Here is a 27,632-nt window from a genome sequence, read left to right as displayed (position 1 = left end):
TGGCTTTTAGACATAAAGCAAGGAAAACAAGCCTACAATTCACAATCACAGAGAACTCAGTCTGAAGATTTCATAGAGGTAAGAACTCTCTAGTGGTTTTCTGCTTTGCTTTTCTGATCTTCAGCTTGAACCCTAATATCTGTCTCTGGGTTTTTATTATTCATGCTACAAACCACCAATATATTCTAATCACGTAAGTATCTCCTGAGCTAATGTATTTCCATGTAATGTATTTCCATGTCCAAGGATTAGGATAAAACTAGCTGTCAATTTTAAACACCCTCAGGAGAGAGTTTATTTCCCTCATTGTCAATACAAACACAAAGGACGATTAGCAGCATATTTTATTATTGCAGTAAGAATTTACACAGAACAACAAAAAGGACATTTACCTTTTCAAATCAGAAATCTGAGTGTGTGCATCAAGCAGTTTGTTCTCAGTTGTGTTTAATGTATCCTAAGGGGAGAAAAAATTTCTGTAACTAAAGATAAGCATGCAGATAGAAACTTTTACTTCAAAGTGTGTAATAGAGAGCTAATGTAAGGCTAAACAACCAGCGGTCAATTACCATGAAACTCAGCAAGGACGGCATCAGTGTGGAACCAATCCAGGCAACTCAAGGGGGAAGCGATAGCATAAACACTGGCCTATTCCCGGGAGTCTAACAGACGCAACCCATTGCCTGCTTAACTAGAAGCAACCCCACATTAAGATGGATCTATTTTAGCTACGCCCGTGACTGAAGGCTTAGCAGAATGGCACAACAAAAACCTGAAGTGGTGTTTCAGACACTGTGGTTTATTTCTGAACCCAGTCTCAGCTGTAGCTTTTCACTAACCTTACAGGTCTTTTCACTAACCTTACAAACCCATAATCTCCTCCTGCATGCAGCAGACTGGCTAGAACCACTTCCTGCCTACTCACTGTGGTGCTTCACTAAGTTCAGATATACAACTGCAAACAGTGTGTCAGCTACCATTTCAGACACAGAAGGCAAATTCTTACTACTCCATTAAAGAATAATGCTTTGAAAATGTTAACTTTATATGTACAGGGATTAGAACCTATGCATTACTTAAATTCTTCTGCCTAGTTTCATCTCAACTCACATCAAATATAACAACCATTCAATAATATTTAGCAAATTAGCAAATCTCACAAAGGTTCAGCCAAGTAGGGCAGACATCTGAAAATAAAGGTATTAACGCAGGAAGGGTAAACACATGGACTGGTTCAAACTGCTCCAGATGGAGAGATGGGGAAGGTCAGGTCTTTGCCTATTACCTTTACACGCCCGTGCTCTTTTCCGAGGGACTCGTACTCTCCTAAGAGCTGCAAAGAAAACAGAGAGTTGTACCACAGAACTGAACAGGTAACAAAGGAACTGCAGCGTCAGGAAAGGAAGGACAACACAGAACCAGTGGTTCTGGAAAAAGGAATGGGACAATCCCTGATAAAATGTTTGAAGACACTTTAAGTATGAAACAATTTTAAAGGTAAAACAGAGGGCTAGAGAGATGGCTTAGCGGTTAAGAGCATTGCCTGCTCTTCCAAAGGTCCTGAGTTCAATTCCCAGCAACCACATGGTGGCTCACAACCATCTGTAATGAGGTCTGGTACCCTCTTCTGGCCTGCAGGCATACATGCAGACAGAATATTGTATACATAATAAATAAATAAATATTTTAAAAAAAAGTAAAACAGAGCAATAGCAAATCGAGCCCTCAATGTAATAGTAAAATGTATTTGTATTGTCTTTTAAATTTTTATTACATAAAATTCATATTATACTTTCCTACATTTATTCTATAACATAAAAATGTGATGCCAAAAAACCTAGTATTGTTTAAAAATATATATGATGGTACACCCTGCAATCCAGTATTCAGGGGCTGCAGGAGAAAGACGGCAAATTTGAGGCCAGTCAGACCTCCATAGTGAGGAACCCAGAAAGGCCCAGGATGAGGACAGAACACACTGCTATGGCAGAAAGTATAGGAATGGTTCTTAAAATAACAAAAACATGCTGGGTGGTGGTGGCACATGCCTTTGACCCTAGCACTCAGTAAGCAGAGGCAGGTAGAACTCAGTGAGTTCGAGGCCAGCTTGGTCTACAGAGAGTTCCAGGACAGGGAGGACTGTTACACAGAGAAACTCTGCCTCAAAACACCCCCAACCCCAAAAAAACATATAAAGAACAGAAAGAAAAACAAACTTACAAAACAAAATTCCCAGAGTGAACAGTCTCTTATGTGCCGCAAGGAACAGAGACCCAAACTGCATCATTTCCAACAGGGCACGACCCCAAAGCCCCCAGAGTGGGGGAAAAAACGGCAACAAAGACCAACTGACCATAACAGCATTGCTGGAAAGCAGAAGTCACAGGCCATGACCAAACTGATTAGAGCAACTAGAAGCCGTGGAATTAGTCACTACAGTGTCTGTAACACCACCAGCCCTGTCCTCATTCAGACTTGAGGAACACTTCTATTTAACTCCAAGACAATAAAGTCTAGAAACAAAGGAAGAAGCATAATCAACGCTACCAGAAAGACTTCAAGACAAAGTGACTTCAGATCATTTAAGTACCATAACTTAAGAATCCAGATATTAAAAAATAATAATAACAATCTTAGAGAACCAGCAAGACGGCAAGTGAAGGCCCCTGCCTAAAAGCAAGACAACCTGATTTTGATTTCCAGGACCCAAGTTGTCCTCTACACATGTGCCATGGTATATGTGCATGCATGTATGCACACATAGATAGATGATAAAATAGAAAAAGAAACCTTATTTAAAAAAACATACAACCTAGAAACCAATCCATTATCAATGTTTTATTAATCCAATTTTAAGTGAAATTAAATCAAGATAAAAAATTCAAAGCTGGGGTCTGGAAAGACAGTTCAGTGGCAAGAACACTGGCTGCTCTTCTAGAGGATCTGGGTTCATCACCTACTCTCGCTGGCAGCTCACAACCATCTGACTGCAGTTCCAAGAGAGCTGACGCCCCTTTTTTTTTCTTAATATTTTTTGTGGTTTATTTAACTTTATTTTATGTGCATTGGTGTGAAGGTGTCAGATCCCTTGCAATTGGATCTTCAGTTTTGAGCTGCCATGTGGGTGCTGGGAATTGAACCGGATCCTCTGGAAGAGCAGTCAGTACTTTTAACCACTGAGCCATCTCTCTAGCCCCGAGCTGACGTCCTTTTACAGCCTCTGTATATATTAAGCATGCACACAGTGCACATGCATGCAGGCAAAATACTTATATACCCAAAATAAAAATAAATAAATCTTTTTTAAAAATATTCAAACCTGAGTTGAGCAGACAGCTCAGGGGGCAAAAGCTATATGTAAGCCTGAGTTCAATCCTTGGAATCCACAGTGGAAGAACCAACTCCTCAAAGTTGTCTTCTGACCGCCATACACGTGTCAACACACACACACACACACACACACACACACACACACATCATACATATACACACATAATAGTTTAAAAAAACTGTCGGGTGGTGGTGGTGCACGGCTTTAATCCCAGCACTCAAGAGGCAGAGGCAGGCAGATCTCTGTGAGTCTGAGGCCAGCCTGGTCTACAAAAGCTAGGTCCAGAATAGGCTTGATAGTTACAGCGAAACTCTGTTTCAAAAAAAAAAAAAAAAAAAATCAAACAGTGCTGGAGAGATGGCTCAGAGGTTAAGAGCACTGGTGCTATTCCAGCAATCTCGGGTTCAATTCCCAGCACCTACATGACAGCTCATAACTGTAACTCCAGTTCCAGGGGATCTGATACCCTCACACAATATATGCAGGTAAATACCAAAGCACATAAAATAAAAATTTTTTAAAAATCAAACTGAACTGGGACGTGGTCACACAGGCCACACGCCTTTAATCCCAGCACTCAGGAGGCAGACACAACTTTGAGTTCAAGGTCAGCTTTGAACTCAAACTTTGAGTTCAAGGAACAGCCAGGACTACACAGAGAAACCCTGTCTTGAAACAAAGCAAACAAACAAACAAACAAACAAAAAAAACAGTCTATCTCTAAAGGACCATAGACACAGCTCTATTGGTAGCATACATTGAACGGTGTTCTGGACTCTATCCCTAGCACCCGGGGCAGGAAATGGGGAATGGATAATAATGAAACACCATAGACAGTACATACACACTAAAGCAATGATACCATTAGGGTTCTAGACTATAACTGCAGAATGGAATGTGTGAAGGGGGCTGGCAACACACAAAAACAATAGCAAATAGCCAGGCATGGGGGTGAACACCTATAACTACAGCACACAAGAGACTGGGACAAGGGAATTACAAGTTCAAGACCAGTGTGGGCAATATGGCAAGCCCCTCTCTCAAAAAAGCCCTGCACAGAATCTGGCTTATATCATTTTACCCTGTCACCCACAGGTGTTATGACAACTCAAAAGGGGACACACTAGGAAAGAGCAGTGAGGGAGTTCAGCCATCTTTCTACAGCTCTGACACTAGGTGACAGGGACCGCTGCCACCAGGAGGGTATGCGGAGCTACAGGCAACTTAGACCAAAATGTCCCTAGAAAGTCACCGCAGCTTCTGAGGGTGCACTCCACAGGCTTCCGTTTAAACACTTGATCCCAAGCTGTTGGCATTGTTTGGGAAGGTTGTAGAGACTTTCTAGAGGAAATGAGTCACAAGGGCTGGGCCTTGAGGTTTTTTGGCCTGAAAGAACTTTCTACTCACTCTGCTTCTCATATGTAGATGTAATGTGACCACGCAGCCTCCTACTCCTGCCACCACAGCTCGCCTGCCTGCAGCCACGCTTTCCCATGACAGAGGACTGTCCTTTTGGAGCTGAAGCCAAATTAACCCTGTCTCCTCAAGCTGCTTTTGTCAGAGGACTCAGAGAGCAGACACAGTGCACTGGGTACTTACATCCTGAAACATTTTGTTTTCTTGTTTCAGCCTAGCTTCTTTATCATCTGAGAGTTTGTAAGCATTCTCAAAGGCTTCTTCCAGATCCTGCAGCCGACATTTTAGCCGAATGATGGTGTTATCTTTTTCTTTGTTGCTCGTTCTCATTTCCTCAATTCGGTCCTGCAAAATTTTGGAGGCACTGCTGGCTGCACTGAAGCGTTCTCTCAAATCATTCTACACAGTGAAGACAGAGGTAAATCATTCCAAGTGAAAACAGTGCCTCCGTATTAGCTGATCAATTATGGACATTAAAATTAAAATTAAAAACAAAAACGCATACAAACAGAAATAAGCTACGTGACATCCTGCTGTGTCCTGCCACAGAGACTAGAGAGGACCCCTCTAATAGAGCTACTCCATGAGATTATCAAAGGTGGAGAAAGAAAACCAGCACATAGGGGTACAAGGATTCTAGGACTTGCCTAGACAGCACTGTCTGTGGATCAACCTAACGAAGAAAATAAATAACTACAAACATCAGAGGAATTCTGAAACTGTGACTAGAATGCACCGTTCAATATTCATATGCTAAGGGCTGGGGATTCTCTATACTCCATGGAAACACAAAATTAAAAATGTACCTCATGTGTTAACATTCATTCAATGGTGATTTCTGAAATACCAAATAGGTGCCATGCTACAGGATGCCAAAATGTAAGATGAAAGCTGGGCGCAAAGCCTCCTGCCTGCAGTCTAACTGATTAGAAGGCTGAACCGCAAAGGCTGCTTATACACAAGTCTAAGACCACCCTGAGCTAGAACATAGCAAGAAAGTAAGATAACCAAAATACTAGTCCCTAACTTCATGGTAGAGTTTATCATATAGATGAAGCCAACAAAATGTCTCGGTTATTAGACACTGGCCTAGCTTCGTTAGGACCTGAATTCTACCCAGAAAGCAGAGGCAGTGCATAAAACAAAACAGGTATTTTCCACCAAATTTTGCTTATAAGGTAATATATAAAGAATAAAAAGAATAGCCGGGTGGTGGTGGCGCACGCCTTTAATCCCAGCACTCGGGAGGCAGGGGCAGACGGATCTCTGTGAGTTCAAGGCCAGCCTGGTCTACAGAGCTAGTTCCAGGACAGGCTCCAAAGCCACAGAGAAACCCTGTCTCGAAAAAACAAAAAAAAGAAAAAAAGAATAAAACTTATTGCTGGGTGGTGTAGCACATGCATTTAATCCTAGCACTTGGGAGGCAGAGGCAGACAGATCTCTGTGAATTCAAAGCCAGCCTGGTCTACTGAATAAGTTCTTGGACAGCTAGGACTACACACAGAGAAATCCTGTCTCAAAAAAATTAAAGAAAGAAAAGAATGAAAAGGAAAGAGAAAGAAAGAAAGAAAGAAAAAATATAAAAGTTTAAGTCAGGCACAGTAGTGCATGCCTTTGAACCTAATACTTGGAAGGCAGAAGCAGGTGGGCCTCTGTGAGTTCAAAGTCAGCCTGGACTACACAGCGAGTTCTAGGAAAGCTGGAGCTACACACTTTTTAAAAAAAAGCTTCTGCACACCTAGCTATACATCCAGTAAACAAAATTAAAAGTTGTGATGATACATACCTTTTAGACATTATGACACCAGGACCTGCCATATAAAACAATACTTACCACTTCTATTTCTAGCAAATTATTCTTATTCTCAAGTGTTCGCACACGACCAGTAGCTTCATTCAATGCACTGTCCAGCTGACCACATCTAAAAAAAGCAAATTTAGAATCAGTTAGGAAACAAAATAATTTCTCTTTTTTTGTTGGTTTTTGTTTTTCTGGTTTTTTGGGACAGGGTTTCTGTCCTGAAACTAGCTCTTGCAGACCAGGCTGGCCATGAACTCCCAGAGATCTGCCTGCCTCTGCCTCCTGAATGCTGGGATTAAAGGTGTGTGCCACAATCACCAACAAAGAGGAAATTCTAATACCATGAACCAGTCTTGAGGATGTGCTGAGTGAAATAAGTCTGCCACTATATGTCAGTAGCAAAACACACATCCCTAGTCTCTGCAAGCCTGGGTTCCATTCCCAGCACCAAAAGAAGGAAAAGGAAAAGAAAGATACTGTGATTCCACTTGCAGAGTATTTGTTCAAATTCATGGAAACAAACGGGACAGAGGTAACCAATGTCAGGGGAAAGGTGGTGGGTGGGGATAAGGGTCTAATGAGAACTGGGCTTCAGATCTTAATTGCTCTTTGTATTTCATTATTATTTTCCCAATATTTATCTATGGACACTGAGGGGGAAGCGCCTACTGGGGACTGAACCCAGCACTTCACACATGCTAGGCAAGCCTTCTACCAACTGATCTACATCCCCAGACCAGAACTTCAGGAGTTAGTTTTATTCCCATTTGTTTGCTTGTTTGTTTGTTTGATGTGCGTGTAAAGACAACTTGCAAAAATCTCCTCTTCTCTCCCTCCACCATGTGGGTTCCAGGAATAGAATTCAGGTTGCCAGGCCTGGCAGCAGGCACTTTTACCAGAGTTTGCTTTACAAGAGGAAATGGTTCTGAAGATGGATATTGTTAATATATTTCAGCTACAGAACTGCACACTTAAAACAGTGAATTTGTTATACACAATTTGATATTTAAATTTTATATTTTTAAAATAGAGAAAACTGTACAAAATAGCTTGATGCTAGCGTGGGAAAATCTGTCTGAACACACACATGTCCAGGATATAAAGAGCTGGGCTATTTGGAGTCAGGGCACAGCATCTTTCTGAGCTGTTTCAAACTCAACATTAATGCACTATTCTTTTTATTAAATGTATACATGTGTGTAGAAGTTCGAAGGATCAGCTGTCGTATGTAGGAACAATACCCGCTTCCTCTGAGAAATGGTATCTTTGGCCTGGAGCTCACCAATTCGGCTAGACAGGCTAGCCAATGAGCCATGGGATCCTTCTGTCTCCAACTTCATGGTACTGGAATTACAAGTGCCCAGCTCCTTTTCACGCAGGCCATGGGATCAATACCATGTCCTCACACTTACAATTGAAGTGCTTTGCCAACTGAACCATCTCCCCAGCCATGAAATACTATTTTTTTTCCATTTTTTTCGAGACACCATTTCTCTGTGTACCCCGGCTGTCCTGGAACTCATTTTATAGACCAGACTGACCTCAAACTCCGAGATTTGCCTGTCTTAGCCTCTCCGCGTGCTACAATTAAAAGTTTATGACACCATGTCCAATGTTTATTTTCTTTTTTAGCTAAACTCTCCTGAGATTTTATTTTTGTGTGTGGGTGTTTTGCCTGCATGAGCATCTGTTCACCACATAAGTACTGCAGTGCCTCTCCTGAGACTAGAATTACATAGAATTACAGACAGTGACTAGCTGCTGTGAGATCCCTAAAAGTGCTCTTAAAAGCTAAGCCATCTTCAGTACAATGATTTATTTTCTTTTTAATCATATGAGTGTGTGTGTGTGTGTGTGTGTGTGTGTGTGTGTATACCATCAAAGACCAGAGGTAGGAAATCTCAGGAGCTAGAGTTACAGGCAGTTATGTGTTACCTGTCATGGGTGCTGGGAAGTTAACTTGGATCCTTCTGGAAGAAAAATATATGCTCTTAACTGCTGAGCCATCTCTCCAGCCCCTAAATTACGATTTCTATAAAGAATTCCTTTGCAAGTTATCGCAGACCTCAACAAGGTCCACAAAATTCAGCTACCATCTGACTCAGTGTTTAATGATAAATCAGGTTAACCTGATTTACATGCCAGATCTACGTTAAACACTTCACATTCAGTCTCACAATCTTTCTTTTAAAATGTGTGTGTATGTGTGAGAGAGAGAGTCACACATGTTCACAGGTATCTGCAGTCCATAAGCAGGCACCAGATTGTGATGGGAGAAGACAATACAGAAGTTCCTCCATCTTCTATTCTTCCAGAGGCTGTTTCCAGGTTTAACTAGAATCCCATGGAAAACTACCCATCTCTGTGTCAGGATGTACTAGCTAACTCATCTTAGCCTCTGTTAAAACTGCATGTTTGTATGGAACCTCCTTCAGCTAATTGCTTATGTTAGTTTCTGCATCACCTGACAGCAGTGACACATGCCTTTAATGCCAGCACTCAGGTTGGGCGGTGGTGGCACACGCCTTTATTCCCAGCACTCGGGTGGCAGAACTCTGTGAGTTCGAGGCCACAAAAGCTAGTTCCAGGATAGGCTTCAAAGCTACAGAGAAACCCTGTCTCAAAAAAAAAAAAACCAAATCAAAAAAAAAAAACAAAACCCCACAAATCCCAGCATTCAGGCAGGCAAATCTCTTTTGAGTTTGAGGTCAGCCTGGTCTACAGAGCTAGTTCCAGGACAGGCTCCAGAGAAACGCTGTCTCGAAAAACAAACAAACAAACAAACAAAACAAAAAAGCAAAAACTGCTTGCTTCAAGCTGCCTATTCTTGCAGCTGCCAAAAGAGATTCCTAGATGAGGTCTCTGCCCTTAAAATCCATGTTCTAGATACTTGGGGCCTCACCTAGGTCTATGAACACTTTGGATGTGTTCCAGCCAGTTGGAATAAAGACTTTCAACTGGCTATACTGTGTCCGAGTGGTTATCTCTAGTGGGCTCCCCATACCATTATCCCCTGGAGCTAGAATTAATGGCAACTGTGAGCCACCTGATATCAGTGCTGGGAACTGAACTCAGGACCTCTGGAAGAGCAATATGCATCTCTTCAGATGGTTAAATATGTTCTTTGACTGTACCATACATGTATATGGTATAGTCTTTACCCGTCCCTTGTCTGCCCCCTCTCCGCCTCCTCACCCCACCACCTCTACCACACACAAAAGTTGCCGCATTCTCTTTCTTTTTCGTTATGAAGCTGGGGTTAAAACACAAGGTCTCATGACACTAAGCCCAATACTCTACCAATGAGCTATACTCCCAGCACCCAAAGTCCCAGAATTCTTCATCTTCCCCCTCCCCCCACCCTCCCCACACGGGGTTTCTCTGTGTAGCCCTGGCTGTGCTGGAACTCACTCTGTAGAACAGGCTGGCCTTGAACTCACAGAGATCCGCCTGCCTCTGCCTCCAGAGTTGTGGGATTAAAGGCGTGTACCATTGCCCCGCTAGCATTCTAATTCTGCATGTATATTCCTAGTGTGACTCCACCATGTGAGTACCAGGAATCAAGCTGGGCTCAGCAGAGTTGGTGGGAAGTGTGCTTCCTGTTTAGCTATCTCACCAGCCCAAATCCCAGGATTCTTACTTTTTCCAGAACTCCACAATGGTAAAGATCCACAAACTATTCTTTATTTGCTGACTCTACTCCTTCAGAACTTTATCCACATGAAAGGCATGGCTTGTGTCAGTTACTAGAGGATTAACCCCTTGTGTCTCCAGACATGTCCTAGTTTACACGTCTGTGTGGTAAATTCTCGGATACAAAGCACGCGTTTTTACAGCATTTTATACCACACCATGATATATATACTTTGTGGAAGCAATCTACTCAAGGTGGAGAAACACTAGCTCCATGGTAGCCTTACCTGTCTATAAGAATTTCATTTTTCTTCTTCCACTCTTCAACGGCAGAAGTGTCTTTTGCCTCCAGTTTCTGTTTCAAACTATTTATCTCTGATTCATAGTAAGCTCGAAGATCCGCTATGTGTCGTGCATGCTTCTCCTTGAGGTTCTGCCGGATTCTGTCGGTGAGAGGGAAGATGCTCTAAGGAAAGACAGTCAATCCACATGTTTCAGGGCTAACTGAAAGGGATGGACCCGGGGCAGTTAATCTTCACTGGCAACTTGACAGAAGTCACCTAAGAGACACAGAGGTGTGTCTGTTAGGGTGTTTCCAGAGAGGCTTAACGGACCTTAACCACTCTGAATGTCCATGGGCTGGGGTCCCAGATTAAAGAAAAAGGACAAAGAAGATAAAGCAAGCTGAGCAGCAGTGTCTTCTCTCTGTGCCTCGATTGCAGATATGGCGTGACCAGCAGTCTCATGTCTGCCGCCTGCCACCATCCTTCTCACTGTGCTGGACTGTACCCCTCAAGCTGTCAGACAAAACAAACCCTTCCTTCCTTAAGATACTTTTGCCAGGTGTTTAGTCACAGGAATGAGCAAAGTAGCTACTAAACAAACCACAGTAATTCTCATAGCCAGAGTTCAACCTGTTCCTCCATCCACCCTGGAAAACACAACAGATGTCCCATATGCTCTAGACATAGAAGCATTCTGCTTAGCTCCCATTTACGGGATGCCTGTGTCAACACCTTTACTTCTGATTTTAAGACAGGGTCTCCCTGTGTAGCCTTGGCTAGCCTGAAACGTTAGACCAGGCTGGCCTTGAACTCACAGAGATCCTCCTGCTTCTATCTCAAAAGTACTGGGATTACAAGCAAGTGCCACCATACCCAACCTTTATCAACATCTTTCACTTCAACATAGCTATCAATAGTGAAAAACACACATTGGTTATATTTCATTAAGATTTTATATTTTACTGTGGTCCAATAAAAACCATTTTCATCATTCAATCAGACATCACAAGTCTATTAACATTAGCAGTATAAGTCAGTTGCTGAAATACATACTTAGACAACATCACAGGATCTTCCAGGGAAGCCAATGAAATGCATTCTGGGACACTGTTGGCTGTACCTGGAAGCTGGGACTGACTGACTGAGGCGGAAGCCAATGTGACAGTGTTTTCTTCGTCTACAGTTCTGACTGAGATATCGTTGCTACTGATGGTGCAGAGTGAAGGGACCGTGGAACTTGTCCTACTTTCACTGTGGAATGCATGGCTTTTCCAAGTGTCCACAGGTGATGCTTTCGTAGTTGAAGGATATTTGGGGAACCCAGATACCTGAGAAGCGTTATGACTTGCTTGTGAAAACAAGTCACTGTCAGAGTGACTGCACAGGCTTGGCTCCAGAACAGAGTCTGGAGAAAAGGATATTCTGTCGTCAAGAGCACTCAAAAAGCCATGGGGCCGAATCCCCACAGCCTTCTCCTTTGGCTTCATATGTATGATTGGATCCAGAGTCAGGACCTGGAAGTAAGATGGACAAGCATCAGGTTGAGGCCTTGGTGATCAGGCTAGGTTGCTGGCTGTCAGGAAAGTGGGCCTTAGCTCTCAGTCTTTGAGGGACAAACAGTGAGGCTGAAGAGAACGTCCTACTGTACTCATCAGGTGACTGGGACTGGAAGCAAGGGTGAGGTCCCCATCAAGAAACTGCTTTGCTTTCGCTTTGTCTTCTAGGACAGAACAGTGACAGTCACTTCATCTCATTACTGGCACGAAACTTAAAGATACGAAACAAAATAATTTAAACGGTATTATTAACAGTGAAAAAATCTGCTATCAAGATCAGCACCTTAAAAAAATCTGTGGAAGATTTTAAATAGACTGAAAATCTAGACCTTCGAATTAATAATATCAGCTTTGAAGACCTTTCTGGTGATGCCTCCTTCAGAATGGAAACTTGCTTATCTCCTAACAATAGGGACTAAGAGGACATTGGGACTTGGTTAGCAGTCCACAAATACAATCCTCGGTGGTCCTTGACATGGTCTGGAGCCTCACTGTCCCTCAAAGATTCATGTGCTGACAGTGACATCAGAAAACACTGGATCCTTGAAGTGGTGGAGCCTACTAGAAGGAAGTTAGGTCACCAGGGACATGTCCTTCAAAGATACTCTGGTCCTTTCCTCTCTTTTTCTTTACCTCACAGCCGTTTTTCTCTGCTCTGTCTGTCCATGATCTTTGGCCTCACCACAGACCCAAAAGCAATTTGAAATAACAATGAACTGAAACTTAGATGCCATGAATAAGTCTCTTGTCTTTTTGATACATTCTCTCACAACAATGGAAAACTGACTAATATTCTGTGTCCCCACTCAAAAGAACCAGTGTTTGAGAGCTGGAGACATGGCTCAGCAGTGAAGAGCACTGGCCAGTCTTACAGAACCCTATTATGTATGGGCTTTCTTTCCTTTTTTTTTTTTTTCTAATGTGTATTGGTGTTTTGCTTGCATATATGACTGGCTACCACTGGCATCTTTGGTGGTCCTGAGAAGGCCAAAATTCAACATCAGATCCCCTGGAATTGGAGTTACACAGTTATAAGCTGACACGTAGATGCTGGGAATTGTACCTGGGTCCTGTAGTACCAATAATAAAAGCCCAGAGACAGAAAATGGAATTCAACCCAAAAACCAGAAAAGACAGGCAAGCCACTAGAAGTCTTACCTCTACCAAGGCTGGGTGACAGCAAACTAAGCCATTTTGGGTTGAACCACAATTTTTGTCATTGGGCTTTTATTATTTGTTCTATAGGGTCTTCTGGAAGAGCAGCCAGTACTCTGAGCCATCTCTCCAGCCCAAAATACTGTATTTTAAAAGACACCAAGTTTTCTCAGCAAACATATAATCCCAGAACAGAACAGGGACAGTAGGAACAGGAAGATCGGGATTCAAGGTCAGGCTGAATGCCAGGTCAGAGTAGACTACATAAGACAAGAAAACAAGAACAGAGGCTGGCAAGATAGTTGAGCAGGTAAAAGCACTTGTTCTTGCAGACAACCTGGCTTCAGTTCCCAAAACCACAATGTGGTTCACAATCTCCCTTAACTCAAGTCCCAAGGAATCAAATACCTTTTTCTGGCTTCCACAGGTTCCTAGAACCACACAGTACAAATACAAATATAGGCACACTCACACACTCTCTCACACACACAGGTATTTAAAAGAACTTTAAAATTTGTATTACATTCATGTATGATTTTATGTGTACACGTGGCATGTGCCACGGCAGCTTGAAGAGTTGAATTCAGGCTATCAGGCTTGGTGGGAGGTACCTTTACTAGCTGAGCTATCTTCCCAACCACCATATATTTCAAACTTAGACCCTACTAAATCCCACAAAGGTGCCATGGATTTTCTTGTTGGCAGTGTGGACAAGGTCCCTCTGTTGCCTAGGCTGGTCTTAAACTCTTGGACCTATGTGATCTTCCCACTGTAGCCTCCCAAGCAGCTAGCTAGTACTATAAGCATACACTAATATACACAATTTACCAGAAATCAATACTTGTGTGTTCATGTTTGTGGGTTCGTGTATATGTGTAAATCAGAGGCAAACTCTGGTGTCATTCCTTAAGCATCTTCTTTCTCCCTTTTGCTTGAGACAAGGTCTCTCACTGTGCTACAGTTCTGCCAAGCAGGCTAGACTAGCAGTCACTGAGCTTCCAGCAATCCATCTGTCTCTACCTTATTGCCACACGAGGCTTTTCTAACTTATTTTTTATTTTGTCTCCCACTTTCGTGTGTGTGTTACTTCTTTCTTATTGTATTTCCCTGTTTTATTTTGGGGGGGTCTTTGTTTTGTGGTGTTGGGGATCAATTGAAGGGCACTGCACATTAAGAGCTCCATGTCTGATCCGTATCCCCAGTGCCACTGCTTATAAACCTTTCATTTCCCCAGTGCACTCTCCTCTTCACTTGATCAGAGCATATAAGAGAAAGATGGCCTGGGAGGATAGCATACACCTAGGATCCCAGACCCGGGGACAGCAAGGCAAAAAGATCAAGAGTTCAAAGTCACTTTCAGCTACACAATGAGTTGAAGATCAGGTGGGACACTACCTGAAACCTTGTCTTAAGAAAAAGTAAAAGACACAAAATATTTATATTTCTTAAAGAAAATACTGTAAATTAAAGGCTTCATAATTATGTTACAAATGTATCAAGTGGGAGTTTTGAAAGGACAGAAATCAGTCAGGCCTAGGAGAAAGGGAAAGGGAAAAAAATTAATTGCCAATAACCTACTACACACAGAGAAAAAAAGAAGAGAAAGAAAAGAAACAATAGGCAAGAAATATTTAATTTCAAAAACATCAGCTCAGCATTTTTACTTGTTAGTTTTTAATATCTGTGTGTCTATGTCTGTCCGTACTGTGCGTCTGTGTGTTCACACAAAATTACCTATCTATATGAAGACCACAGGCCAACCTCTTCCTCCATTCACCTTTATTTTTGAGACAGACTCTCTCACTGGCCTGGAACTTCCCAACTAGTACAAACTGACTGACCATCTAGCCCCAGAAACTACCTGGCTCCAGCTCCAGCTGCCGGGAGCAGTGTAAGAAGCATGTGTCAACACTCAAGGCTTTTCATAGATACATCATGGGGATTAAAGTCGGGGCTATAAGACAAACTCCGTGCTGACTGAGTTCTTCCCCAGCCTTTATTTTTGATTGTTGTTTGTTCTGCTTTCTTGAACTAGGGTCTCACTATGTTCCCCAAGCTGCCTCCAACTCATAGTGATTCACCTGCCTCAGCATACTCAGTACTAAGATTAAGGAAATGAGCCAGGTGGTGATGGCGCACGTCTTTAATCCCAGCACTCAGGAGGCAGAGACAGGTGGATCTCTGGGAGTTCAAAGCCAGCCTGGTCTACGGAGTAAGTTCCAGGATAAGGCTCCAAAAGCTACAGAATGTACTATCACCCCTAGCTTAATTCCACTTTAAAGTAACCTTTTTGAAATTATGCAGGAAATGAGGTGAGATATAGTTGATCTGACTCTCAAGCCTACACTTTCCCCAGCATTTTGGAAACTGAAACAATGCAAAAAAAAAAAAAAAATCTATGATGACAAAGTTATCTACAATCATAAAACAAAAGCACACACGCAGTACTCTGCATTACCTGGCTCAGTGGTCTGTCTAGGGAGGACGGTGCAAATGTCTTCTCCAAAGTGTCAGGCAAAGAGTGATACATGTCCTTCTCCTCCAGCTTCCAGTAAGTCAGCCCTGATGTGCACACACAGAGAACACAGTTCAATCACGGGTCAGTGAGAGGGCTCAGATTAAAGATTCTTGCTTCCAAATCTGATGACCTGAGTTCTAGCCCCCAGGATTCACATAATAGGAGAGAAGTTAACACACACAATGGTATGTCCTTGTCGCCTAGTCCAAATAAATAAGTAAATTAGTAAAAATTTGCTTCAAAATATAAACAACCAAAATGATTTAGTAATAGCTAAAAATGTAATTTAAAGAGAATGTTATTTACAAATACAGACTTCCATATAATCAATGTAAAGAGTTCAAATTCCCCATTAAATCTGTGGATAATGGCATATATCTGTAATCCCAGCACTTAGAAGGCAGAGGCAGGAGGGTCACCCTAAGTCTGAAGATAGCCTGATCTACATTGTGAGTTCTAGGCTAGCCAGGGCTACATAGTGAGACTCTGTCTCAAAAAATATAGATAGGGGGCTGGAGAGATGGCTCAGCCTTTAAGAGCATTGCCTGCCTGCTCTTCCAAAGGTCCTGAGTTCAATTCCCAGCAACCACATGGTGGCCCACAACCATCTGTAATGAGGTCTGGTGCCCTCTTCTGGCTAACTGTATACAATAAATAAATAAATATTTTAAAAATATACAGATAGCTCCTAACAAACAACACCCTTGATTGACCTCTGGCCTCAACAAGCATGCACACACGTGCTTGTGTACCCCATATGCAAGAGCATGCTTGTATGCAAATACACACACACACACACACATACATACACAGAGGAGTAGGGCTAAGGACGTAGATCAGCTGGGAGAGTGCTTGCCTAACATTCATGAAGCCCTGAGTTCCACATTCGAGTAGCATAAAACATGCTGACACACTGCCATAATCCCAACACTTAGGAGTTCAAGTTCTCATCAGTTAAACAGCAACTGGGCCAATCTGGGATACACGGGATCTTTTCAAAAAGAAAAAAGGTTCACAGAAAGGTGGGGTTCTGGGGGCAGGAACTATTTTCAAAGGATGGTAAAGGCTGGTTCACTGAGAAAGTAACTACTAGGAGAGTTTCCTCCCATCAGTAGGAAATATTTGAGTGGAGGAGGTGGTCAGGCAAAGTCTTCAAATGAATCTCATCACAGAGGAAAGGCAATCAGCTCCATCCTGCTGAGCCTTGTGGGGTTCCATAAGGATACTGGCTGTTGTTCTGAGGAAACGGGAGTACTGGCAGTCGACAGACTGAAGGGTAAGGGAGGCAGGTCAGAAGGTGGCGGAAAGGGAGTGCCTCAGCTGTGGGAGCAGTGGGAACAGGAAGAGGCGGCTGGATTCCAGTTTCTGTTCAAGCAAAGCTAATTCAAACTGGTAAGTGGATGTGCCATGTGGGTAACGGTGCTAAAACAGGGGAGTCAGCACATAAAGCCAGAAGACAGAAGAGCTGGCCACGGCTAGCAGAGGGTCTGAACTCGCTGAATCCTGTGGACAACAGAAAATGTCTGCGATGGTTTCTGCAGCTGTCTCGAGCCTCTGTGAGTGCACTGCCTCACCCCATTGCTGTAGAATTTAACACAAATTAAGGCAAACGGGAAAGTTGTGGAAACGGAGAGAAACACACAGTGTTTTTGGTGAAGTCAGATACTGCACACACTTCTCATACCACAGTGGAAAATGAAAGCAAGCTGTGGGTAAAATAGACTCTGTAAGTTCAGGGGGCTAGAGGGATAGCTTGGTAGGTAAGAGCACTTGTGGCTCTTCCAGAGGACCCAGGTCCAATTCCCAGCACCCACATGGTAGCTTACATCTGTAATTCCAGCTCCAGAGAATCTAACATCCTTTTCTGGCCTCCCATGGCACCAGGCATGGACATGGTATACATGTCACACATGTCAGCAAAACACTCATATGCATAGATCAAAATAAAGGTTAGAATTTTTTAAAAAATATTTATTTATTTATTTATTTATTTATTTATTTATTNTTTGTTTTAATATTTATTTATTTATTATGTATACAATGTTCTGTCTGTATGTATGCCTGCTGGCCAGAAGAGGGCACCAGACCCCACTACAGATGGTTGTGAGCCACCATGTGGTTGCTGGGAATTGAACTCAGGACCTTTGGAAGAGCAGGCAATGCTCTTAACCTCTAAGCCATCTCTCCAGCCCCAAAGTTAGAATTTTTTTCTTTTAAATTTAAGTTCCAGACCATGTGCTGGAACACCTTTAATCCCAGCACATAGGGGGCAGGAGAATCTCTAAGTTCGAGGCCAGACTAATCATATATTTGAGTTCCAGGACAGCTAGGTCTACATAGTGAGACCTGTCTTGAAAAATATAAAAAATAGTTTAAGTTCCATACCTGTTCCTGAATCAGACAAGCAAGAACTTGGGCTTTCAGTTGGTTTACTGAGGTAAAAGGCACAAGGATGTGTGGTGGCGGCGGCGGCAAGGTTGGGCTGCAAGAGAGGAAAGAGGACAACTGGTGGGCAGTTAAATGCATTTGGCACACACTGTTGACCCAGGGATACTCCAGGACTTAAGCAGGGGCCTCAGCAGGCCACGAAGAGCAGAGTGTTGATTCTCCGCAGCTGCAAGAATGCAGTATGAAAGATGAACAGTGCAGCTTCTCCTTCCCTGCACCATCTATCAAAGCTTTTTTTTTTTTGAACACTATGGAACTAGAGGATCGTTAGAAGGAACTAGAAAGCTTAGAAAGCTGAGAGAAGGTGTAATCTATGAGTTCAGAACTAAACTGTATTTATAGTCTGCTATCGATTTCTGACAATAATTTGAGAAATCTAGAATTAGTCATTTAGTAAAATTTAGTCGGGCATGTTGGCACATACCTTTGATCCCTGCACTTGGGAGGAAGAAGCAAGAGGATCTCTGTGAGTTTGAAGCTAGCCTGATCTACAGAGCAAGTTCCAGGACATCCAGGGCTATAAAGAGAAACCCTGCCTTGTGGGAGGGGGGTTGTTAACCTACTAATCTGTTTATATCATCACAACTTCAATAAATCAAATGACTCAAAATCACAAATCAATATGAACCTCAAATAACAAATTAATTTTGAGTTGTTTGTGAACAACATTAAACCCAGGGCCCCGGGCACACTAGGCAAAATGTTACAATTCAGCACTTCCTTCTGTTTCTGTGAGACAGGGTCTTGCTATAAAGTCCAGGATGATCTGAAACTCATCACCTTCATATCTCCAGTAACAGACGTGTGCGTGTACGTGTGCGTGTGTGTGTGTGTGTGTTGATGACAGAGATCAAACCCAGGTCACTAGCCATGCTAGAAAAGCACTTTACCATAAACTACATTCCCTAGCCCTTGGTTTGGGGTTTTAACTTTTTATCATCATCATTATTATTATGTATTTGGGTATTATGCCTGCCTATATGCCCATGGACTATTTGTGTGCTTGGTGCCCATGGATATCAGAAGATAGTATCAGGTAATCTGAGTCTAAAGTTACAGATAGTTATGAGCTACCATATGGGTGTTGGGAACTGAACCCAGATCCTCTGAAAAAAACAGCCCATGCTCTTAACCATTAAGCAATCTCTCCAGCCCCAAACCGTTGTTTTTTTTTTTTTTGTTTGTTTGTTTGTTTGTTTTGTTTTGTTTTTTTTTTGAGACAGAGACTTGCTATGTAGCCCAGGCTGGCCTAGAGTTCACTATGCAGTCCAGGCTGACTGTGGATTCACGGTCATCCTGCCTTCTATACTCTAAGTGCTAGGATTACAGGTATATGGCACCAGGCTCTCGGCCTGTTACTTCTCAGCAAAGAATAAAAGTGCTTACTACCCCTTCTGATTAAAAACAAAAAAACATGGCGTTCAAGAGGTGACCCAGCAGCTAAGGGTTAAGAGCAAGTACTTCTCTTGCAAAGGACCCTGACTGAGTTCACAGCCCTCACTTACATCAGATGGCTTACAACCACCTACAACTTCCGGCCTCCATAGGTGCCTACAGGTGTTCACACACACACACACACACACACACACACACACACACGAATCATAGTACCTCTAATACTGTCTGTCACACAGGAATCTATTTTCTGGGGATGGGCAAGCACAGTGGAATGCTGGCTGCACACAAAGAGCCTCTGCTAGGTTTCATGCTTACCACTACAAAGAAATGAAAAGCTGTCTCAAACAGAGATGTTTAGCAAGGACATTTTCTTCTTTCTTCCTTTTCTTTATTTTTTTAATTTATTTATTTTTGTTTTTTTGAATGTATCGAGGTTTCTCTGTGTATCCCTGGCAGTCTTGGAACTAGTAATTCAGTTATCTGCTAGCCTCGGCCTCCTGAGTGCTGGGATTAAAGGCGTGTGCCACCACACCGAGCAACACCTTCACCAATACCTTACTAGGTGCTCCTCCTCCTTCATCCTCCACAAATCAAAGAACCCAGGCAATACTTTATTAGAAGGAACAAGTTAATCACAAGTCTGCTGTACAAGGTACCATTCCACCTCTTTTTATCAAGATACCAATTGTTTCTTAGAACTCCTGACTGTTCCAGTCTGGAAAAGTGATTATCAGGGACTAAGTCAAGCACTCCCAAGTAAAATATTTAGAACTCGCACTGCTTCTGAGGTTCAGTCCTCAGGCCAGGAGCAAACACATACCATGCACTAAAATACTGCTATACACAATGGTGCTGGCTGCAAGCCTCTGGGCAAATAAATCCCTCCCCTCCCACACCACCCTTAAAAGGCCATCCACTCAAGAAAGGGCCCACTTGAAATAAAGTAACAGCATGATTCAACAAAGGCCTTCTAAATATAAGCCTTCTTAGTCAAAGATGCTGGCCTGAGCCCAGCTCAAGGACCTACTCAGGAGCATAGTCTAAGGGCCCATCAGAGAAACCCAAGTCCTTCAGTTCATGAATGGAAACAAAGGACCAAAGAAACAGAGCAATTTAGCCCTGGAAAATGCTTGTGCCACACAATGCACCAAGTCAAGATGGACTTCAAAGTAGCTTTTTCCCAGAATAAAACAGCACTGTGCAAGAGGAAAACCCCATCAGAGGAGAATTCTGATCAGCAGTTCCCACTGTGAAATGAAACTGAAAACACTGGGCACAGGGAACAGCTCAAGTAAAGAGTGTCCAACTTCTGTGAATCCAGAATTCTCCAACAAAGAAATGCATCGGGCATGCCATGCCCACATCACCAGCCAGTACTACCTCAAAATCACCCTCTGTGGAGTGCACTCTGGAAAGGTCCTTTAGTGCTCTGAGTGGGGCTCTCATTGTGAGCTACTGTGTCATCAATAGTGGGATGTCATTTCTTTGGAATGAATGGTAGACTGAAACTATTTGGAGATTAGGGTAGAAAATTGCTATTTTTTGTAGTAGTTTGGCATAAAGTGAGAACATTCTTCTACATAACAGTTTTTTTCTGTTTTATAAAACTTAACACTGAAATGCCATCTCACTCTCCACACCTCCAAAGATAGGGTCACTATGAGTTCCAGGCCAGCCTGGTCTACATAGAGAGTTCCAGCTAGACAGGACTACACAGTGAGATCTAGACTCAAAAAATAAAATTTAAAAAAGACTGGGGGCCGGGCGGTGGTGGCGCATGCCTTTAATCCCAGCACTTGGGAGGCGGAGGCAGGCGGATCTCTGTGAGTTCGAGACCAGCCTGGTCTACAAGAGCTAGTTCCAGGACAGGCTCCAAAACCACAGAGAAACCCTGTTTCGAAAAACCAAAAAAGGGGCTAGAGAGATGGCTCAGCGGTTAAGAGCACTGGCTGTTCTTCCCGAGGTCCTGAGTTCAATTCCCAGCAACCACGTGGTGGCTCACAACCATTTGTAATGAGGTCTGGTGCCCTCTTCTGGCCTTCAGGCATACATGTAGAAAGAATATTGTATACATAATAAATATTTAAAAAAAAAAAAGAGTAAACAGATAATAAAAAAAGAAAAAAAAAAACGAAGACTTGGGAACACTTATGACATGTTTCCTAGGATAACAGCAAGCCTACGCTCAGGACAATCAGGACATAGTTCGTATGGCACTGAGCCTCTCAGCTTGTCAAGGACCTGATTTGGGAACGTCCATGTAGGACACTAAGTGGTACTATCTATCCCATTACAATTTAGGCCATAATGGCAACAACATACACTGGAACTTTGTGTCTATGACCCTTTACTAAGCACAGTCGCTGGGTCAGAGTGTAAACACTTCATCTTGCAGAGCATGGTGGTGTACTACCACAGTCCTGCTACTCAGGAGGCTGGGAGGCAAGAGCAAGAGACGGCCTGGGTTAAACAGCAAACCCAACCACAAGACAAAAATTAATCTATTACCAATTTATAACTCAGATTATAAAATCAGAATTGTCCAAATTTCAACAATTTTAAGAAAGGCATTTCAAAGTGCTCGGTACGTACAGTACTACTTGTTGCAATGTACTGGCAAGATATACTATTTGAGGGTAAACTTTGCCGTGCTAGAGAAAAGACCCAGGGCTCATGTGCACACACCAGTCAAGTATTCTACCACTGAGCTACACCCCCAGCCAAAGCTTTTTTGGTTTTTTAATGAACTGGGGTTTGGAGGATTGTTTTTGTTTTCTGTTTTTGTTTGTCTGTTTCTTTGGTTCGGTTTGTCTCCAAAAAGAAGAAAGCGAAAGAAAAAGAAAGAAAGAAAGAAAGAAAGAAAGAAAGAAAGAAAGAAAGAAAGAAAGAAAGAAAGAGAGAAAGAGGAAAGACAGACAGACAAAAAAAGATTTGTAAATAAACAAAGGAGTAAAAACACAGCAATCCCAGTGTGACCATCGGAGCCACTTATCACCTACTGTTTCAACTGGAGGCTTCTGGTTTAACTCGCTCCCTGGCTTAGGTCTTGAGTAGCCATCTTCTGTATGTGCTTGCTTTTGCTGGTTCTGCTTCAGCTTTTGTGCCCATGATGTTACAGACTTACTACTTAAAAGGAGAAAAACAAAATTAGTTTAAAAGCCATTAGTCAGCACAGTATCTAGTGCTTCAGTGGGCAGTGTTTTGCTTTTCTACTAGTAGTAAAAAGGGGCAGGTGCAATGGTGCACACCTTGATTCTAGCACTCAAGATTCGCTCTCTGTAAGTGTGAGACCACACTAGCCTATACAGCATGTTCTGGGAGAGTTAGGGTTATATAGAGTCCCTATCTCAAAGAAACAAAAACTAAAAAAAAAAAAAAAAAAAAAAAAGATGTTTTACTGATTCTCCTAAAACTCTTTCTTGTATTTCTTGTAGTAATATTTTGTTTGTGTTTTAACAAATAAAGCCTGTCTGAAGATCAGAGCGCAGAGCTAAACCACTAGAGGACAGGGAGTAGTGGGACACGCTTTTAATACCTACATTAGGGAAACAGAGGCAGACAGATCTCTGTTAGTTCAAGGCCACCCTGGGCTACAGAAGATTGAATCTGTCTAAAAGAGAAACAGAGCTCACACAAAGATGATCCCAGGACTTGGGATCACACACTTTTAATCTCAACACGAGGGAGGTGGAGACAGGAGTGATATGGCTGAACAGAATGAGGAATGTAAGGGGGAGGAGGCAGGAGCTTAGTGCAGTCTGAGGTTTTGATAGAGACAGTTGCAGTCTGAGTATGAAGTCTGAGGAGACAATCTGAGGACAGGATGGCTCCTTTGGTCTGAGCAATGAGAGAGGTAAAAGAACTCGCCAGGGGGCTGGAGAGATGGCTCAGAGGTTAAGGACGCTGACTGTTCTTCCAGAGGTCCTGAGTTCAATTCCCAGCAACCACATGGTGGCTCACAACCATCTACAATGACATCTAGTGCCCTCTTCTGGCCTGCAGTCATACATGGAGGCAGCACACTGTATTGTATACATAATAAATAAAATCTTAAAAAAAAAAAAAAAAAAACTCTCCAGTAGCTAGCTGCTTTGCTTCTCTGATCTTCAGCATTGACCCCCTGTATCTGACTCTGGGTTTTTATTATTAAGACCAACTAGAATTCATACTACACTTTCTTATTTTAAAGATTTATTTTTCTGGGGAGATGGCTCAGAGGTTAAGAGAAAAGGGTTCAATTTCCAGCACCCACATGGCAGCTCAAACTGTCTGTAATGCCAGCTCCAGGTGATCTGACGCCCTCACAGAGACATGCCTGCAAGCAAAACACCAATGCACATAAATAAAAAAGTAAAAAGTGTCTCTTTTTTTTTTTTTGATACAGGGTTTCTCTTTGTAGCCCTGGCTATCCTGGAACTTGCTCTGTAGACCATGATGGCCTCAAACTCAAGAGATCTGCCTGCCTCTGTCTCCCAAGTGCTGGGATTAAAGGAGTGTACCAGTACTGCCCAGCCAAAAAGTAAAAAGACTTTTATGGATACGAATGTTTTGCCTATGTTTATTTGTGACTGCTACAGGCCTGCAGAGGTCTGGTGCCTGAAGAGGCTAAAAGAGGACATTAGTATACTACCCTTGGAGTTCCAGATCACTGTGAGCCACCGTGTGTGTGTGCTGGAAGCTCAGGTTCTCTGGAACAGCAGCAAGCACTCTTAAACCACTCAACCATCCCTGCAACTGCAAATTTTTCCGAAATTTTTATTTATTCATTCGTTGATGTATTTATTTATCCGTGTATTTGCGTGGTGTATGTGTGCCACAGTGGGCACATAAAGGCCAGAGAACAAGTTTGTGGAATCAATTACCTCTTTCCACCATGGGTGAAGGGGGTAGAGTTCAGGTCATTAAACTTGCATGGCAAGCACCTTTATCCAAGGCCACCTCACTGGTCCTGCCTGATTCTCCTAATTCTTTTTCTTTCCCTTCCTTTTCTTTCTTTTTTTTTTTTTCTTTTCTTTCTTTCTTGAGACAGAGTCTCTCCATTATATAGCCCTTGTCGTGGAACATGCTATATAAACGAGGCTGGTCTTGAACTCAGATCGACCTGCCTCTGCTAGGATTAAAGACATGCACCACCATATCCAGCTTCTAAAACACATTTCAGATGTGTAAAACTGAAAACTTATGGGAAACCACAAAATTTCGTAAGATGTATTGTTGTTTTTGACTTTGAAGTATTTTTGGTTTTTATTTTTTTCTTTTCAGGACGGTCCTGGACGTAGACCAGGCTGGCCTCCAACTCAGAGATCCTCCTGCCTCTGCCTCCCAAGTACTGGGATTAAAGGCATGCACCACACCCAGTCTAAATTTAAGAGTCTTTTTTAGCCAGGCTGTAGTGATGCATGCCTTTAATCCTAGCACTCAGGAGGAAGAGGCAGGCGAATCACTGTGAGTTCGAGGACAGGCTCCAAAGCTACACAGAGAAATCCTGTCGAAAGAAAGAAAGAAAGAAAGAAGGAAGGAAGGAAGGAAGGAAGGAAGGAAGGAAGGAAGGCAGGCTTTTTTAAAAGTTGATTTTGTTTATGGGTGTGTTACAATTATGCTATGTAAATGCACCACACTACACTGTAAAGTATCCTAGGGGGCCAAGAGAGAGAGTATTACAATTGTTACTGCAATTACAATTGTTAGCCACCATGTTTGTGCTGGGAACAGAACTCAGGTCCTGTAAAAGAGCCTCCAGAGCTCTTAACTGCCAAGCACTCTCCAGCCCCACATTTATCAGTCTTAAGCACTGAACATGGGAAAGTCGGGGTCACTATACACTGGATCTGCTTATTTCAGTTCTCCACATGCAGCTCCAATGTAAGAGTCAGATTTTAATGGTAAAGCTGATTTGTGTCCAAACATATTTCATTCTACTGCGGAACAAATAAAAAAAGTATTATTTACTATATTCTAAATGTCATTAATAAACAAGCAAAAGCCGCTTTAAATTATTGAAAAATTCTACTTACCTATTTGCTTTTCCACTGTACACTTCTGAAATCTTGTTTTCACTAAGAAAATTATGTTCAAATTCACCAGGAAAAGTAGAAACATCTTCCTTTAGAGGAGCACAAAGCTCTTCAGGGGTCTGTGCAAAAAAGTTCATGGCTGCTGTGCCACCTACAGGGGCATGTGCCTGCACCGCAGGGGCTGTGTGCTGCCCCTTGGAAGCCTCCTCAGGCTCCATGGGCTCTGGGGGCTCCTTAGCCTTGTGCGTGTTCATCTCCAGGATGCAGAAGGTGCCGTAGCCACTGCTCACTGAGCTGCTATCCACATTGCAGTCTAGGTGGGATGTGGACAATTCTGGCTGTGTCTCGGGTTCCTTAGACTCTGGGTAACTGGTAACAGACTCATTTCTTTCGCTGTTTTCAGATAAGCAGCCCATTTGGTTTTCTGAGGGCACCTGTTGTTCACTGACAGAGCCGCTGCTCCAGGAAGGCCAGGAAGCAGTGCTGAGCTGCAGTTTCACCAACTTCCTAATCTCCTCCTGTATGTGCTGAGAGCAAAAAGGGTAGAGAAGAAGTACTTTCAACAATTTTTTTGTTGTTGTTGTTGTTTTGTTTTTCAAGACAGGGTTTCTCTGTAATTTTGGAGCCTGTCCTGGAACTATTTCTTGTAACCAGGCTGGCCTTGAACTCACAGAGGTCTGCCTGCCTCTGCCTCCCAAGTGCTGGAATTAAAAGGCGTGCGCCGCCGCCACCCGGCTTACATTAAACATTTTTTAATGTTTTTTGGGGGTTTTTTTTGGTTTTTCGAGACAGGGTTTCTCTGTAGCTTTGGTGCCTGTCCCGGAACTAGCTCTTGTAGACCAGGCTGGCCTTGAACTCACAGAGGTCTGCCTGCCTCTGCCTCCCAAGTGCTGGGATTAAAGGCGTGCGCCACCATCGCCCGGCCAACATTTTTTAATGTTAAGAAAAGTCCATGCTATTACTCTAAATGTGGTGTCGTATCTTTAAAAACAAAATTAATGCATGAACTATTTTGTCTGCAATCTCACAAATGCAAAGCATCAATGTCTGAGGTAACTCACCTGGATCTTCCTGTGAAACTGCTCCTGCTGGGCAACAATCTGCTCCTGGCACTGTCGCTCAACCACACTGAACAGCTGCAACCACCTGGCCTAGGAAATTATAAAGAATGTGCACTGAACATAATTTCAACCTAAGACGCCACAAGAAAAATGCTCTAGTGAGAAACATTCCCTTTTTTAGACAAGGTCTCACTCTGTAGCCCAAGCTTGCCTGAAACCCACTATGCAACCCAGTTTGGGCTCAAACTCGCAGCAATCCCCCTACCTTAGCTTCCTAAATTATGGGATTATAGGATAGGCACCAAGCCTGAAAAAAAAAAAAATATGTTTGATTTTTGGTTTTATTTTTGGTTTTTCGAGACAGGATTTCTCTGTAGCTTTGGTGCCTGTTCTGGAACTAGCTCTGTAGCCCAGGCTGGCCTAGAACTCACAGAATTCTGCCTTCCTCTGCCTCCCGAGTACTGGGATTAAAAGCAAGTGCCACCACTGTCCATCAACTTTTGTTTTTTAATTATTTTAATGTAAAATTTATAGGCCAGTTTAAATAATGCAAAATACATATTCAGTGCAATATTACAAAGGCAAAGGTAAGTATCTTTTTTAATGTAATCTACAATCTGGAAAAATCTGTCAAAATCTTGTTTTTAATAATCTATGCCTTATGGGGCTAGAAAGATGGCTCAGAGGTTAAGAGCACTGCCTATTCTTCCAAAGGTCCTGAGTTCAATTCCCAGCAACCACATGGTGGCTCACAACCATCTGTAATGGGGTCTGGTGCCCTCTTCTGGCCTGCAGGCAAACACACAGACAGAATATTGTATACATAATAAATAAATATTAAAAAAAATAATAATCTATGCCTTACTAAAAATAAATCTATGCCTTATTTTTCAAATGTAATCTTTTTTTAATATTTACTTTTATTTTATGTGACTTGGTGTTTTGCCTATATGTATGTCTATGTAAGGGTGCTGAATCCCCTAGAACTGGACTTACAGACAGTTGTGAGTTACCATG

The 27,632-nt window shown here is 42.6% G+C and overlaps 1 protein-coding gene across 11 annotated transcripts in view; it reads right to left on the bottom strand.

Annotated features, from left to right (window-relative positions):
• Positions 1-27,632, bottom strand: part of Mphosph9 (M-phase phosphoprotein 9) — a 69,181-nt gene that overhangs the window by 31,238 nt on the left and 10,311 nt on the right. For 9 of the 11 annotated variants that reach the window (XR_007592539.1, XM_050146393.1, XM_050146394.1 and 6 more), the window contains 11 exons: positions 26,616-26,705; positions 25,555-26,081; positions 22,540-22,666; positions 18,080-18,176; positions 15,635-15,738; positions 11,519-11,979; positions 10,469-10,624; positions 6,582-6,669; positions 4,931-5,146; positions 1,286-1,333; positions 393-457 (listed from right to left, as the gene is read on the bottom strand). Coding sequence is in view for 10 of the 11 variants with exons in the window: in XM_050146393.1 (XP_050002350.1) it covers positions 393-457; positions 1,286-1,333; positions 4,931-5,146; positions 6,582-6,669; positions 10,469-10,624; positions 11,519-11,979; positions 15,635-15,738; positions 18,080-18,176; positions 22,540-22,666; positions 25,555-26,081; positions 26,616-26,705 (1,979 nt within the window). In the remaining variant the exon portion in view is untranslated. The remainder of the gene's footprint in view (positions 1-392; positions 458-1,285; positions 1,334-4,930; positions 5,147-6,581; positions 6,670-10,468; positions 10,625-11,518; positions 11,980-15,634; positions 15,739-18,079; positions 18,177-22,539; positions 22,667-25,554; positions 26,082-26,615; positions 26,706-27,632) is intronic. The other 2 variants (XM_050146387.1, XM_050146386.1) reach the window with 2 other exon arrangements.

Source organism: Alexandromys fortis, unplaced genomic scaffold (assembly GCF_014885135.2).
Source record: "Alexandromys fortis isolate MF-2015 unplaced genomic scaffold, M_Fortis_MF-2015_v1.1 scaffold_56, whole genome shotgun sequence".
NCBI classification, from domain to species: domain Eukaryota; kingdom Metazoa; phylum Chordata; class Mammalia; order Rodentia; family Cricetidae; genus Alexandromys; species Alexandromys fortis.
This window is presented reverse-complemented; position numbering and strand designations above follow the sequence as displayed.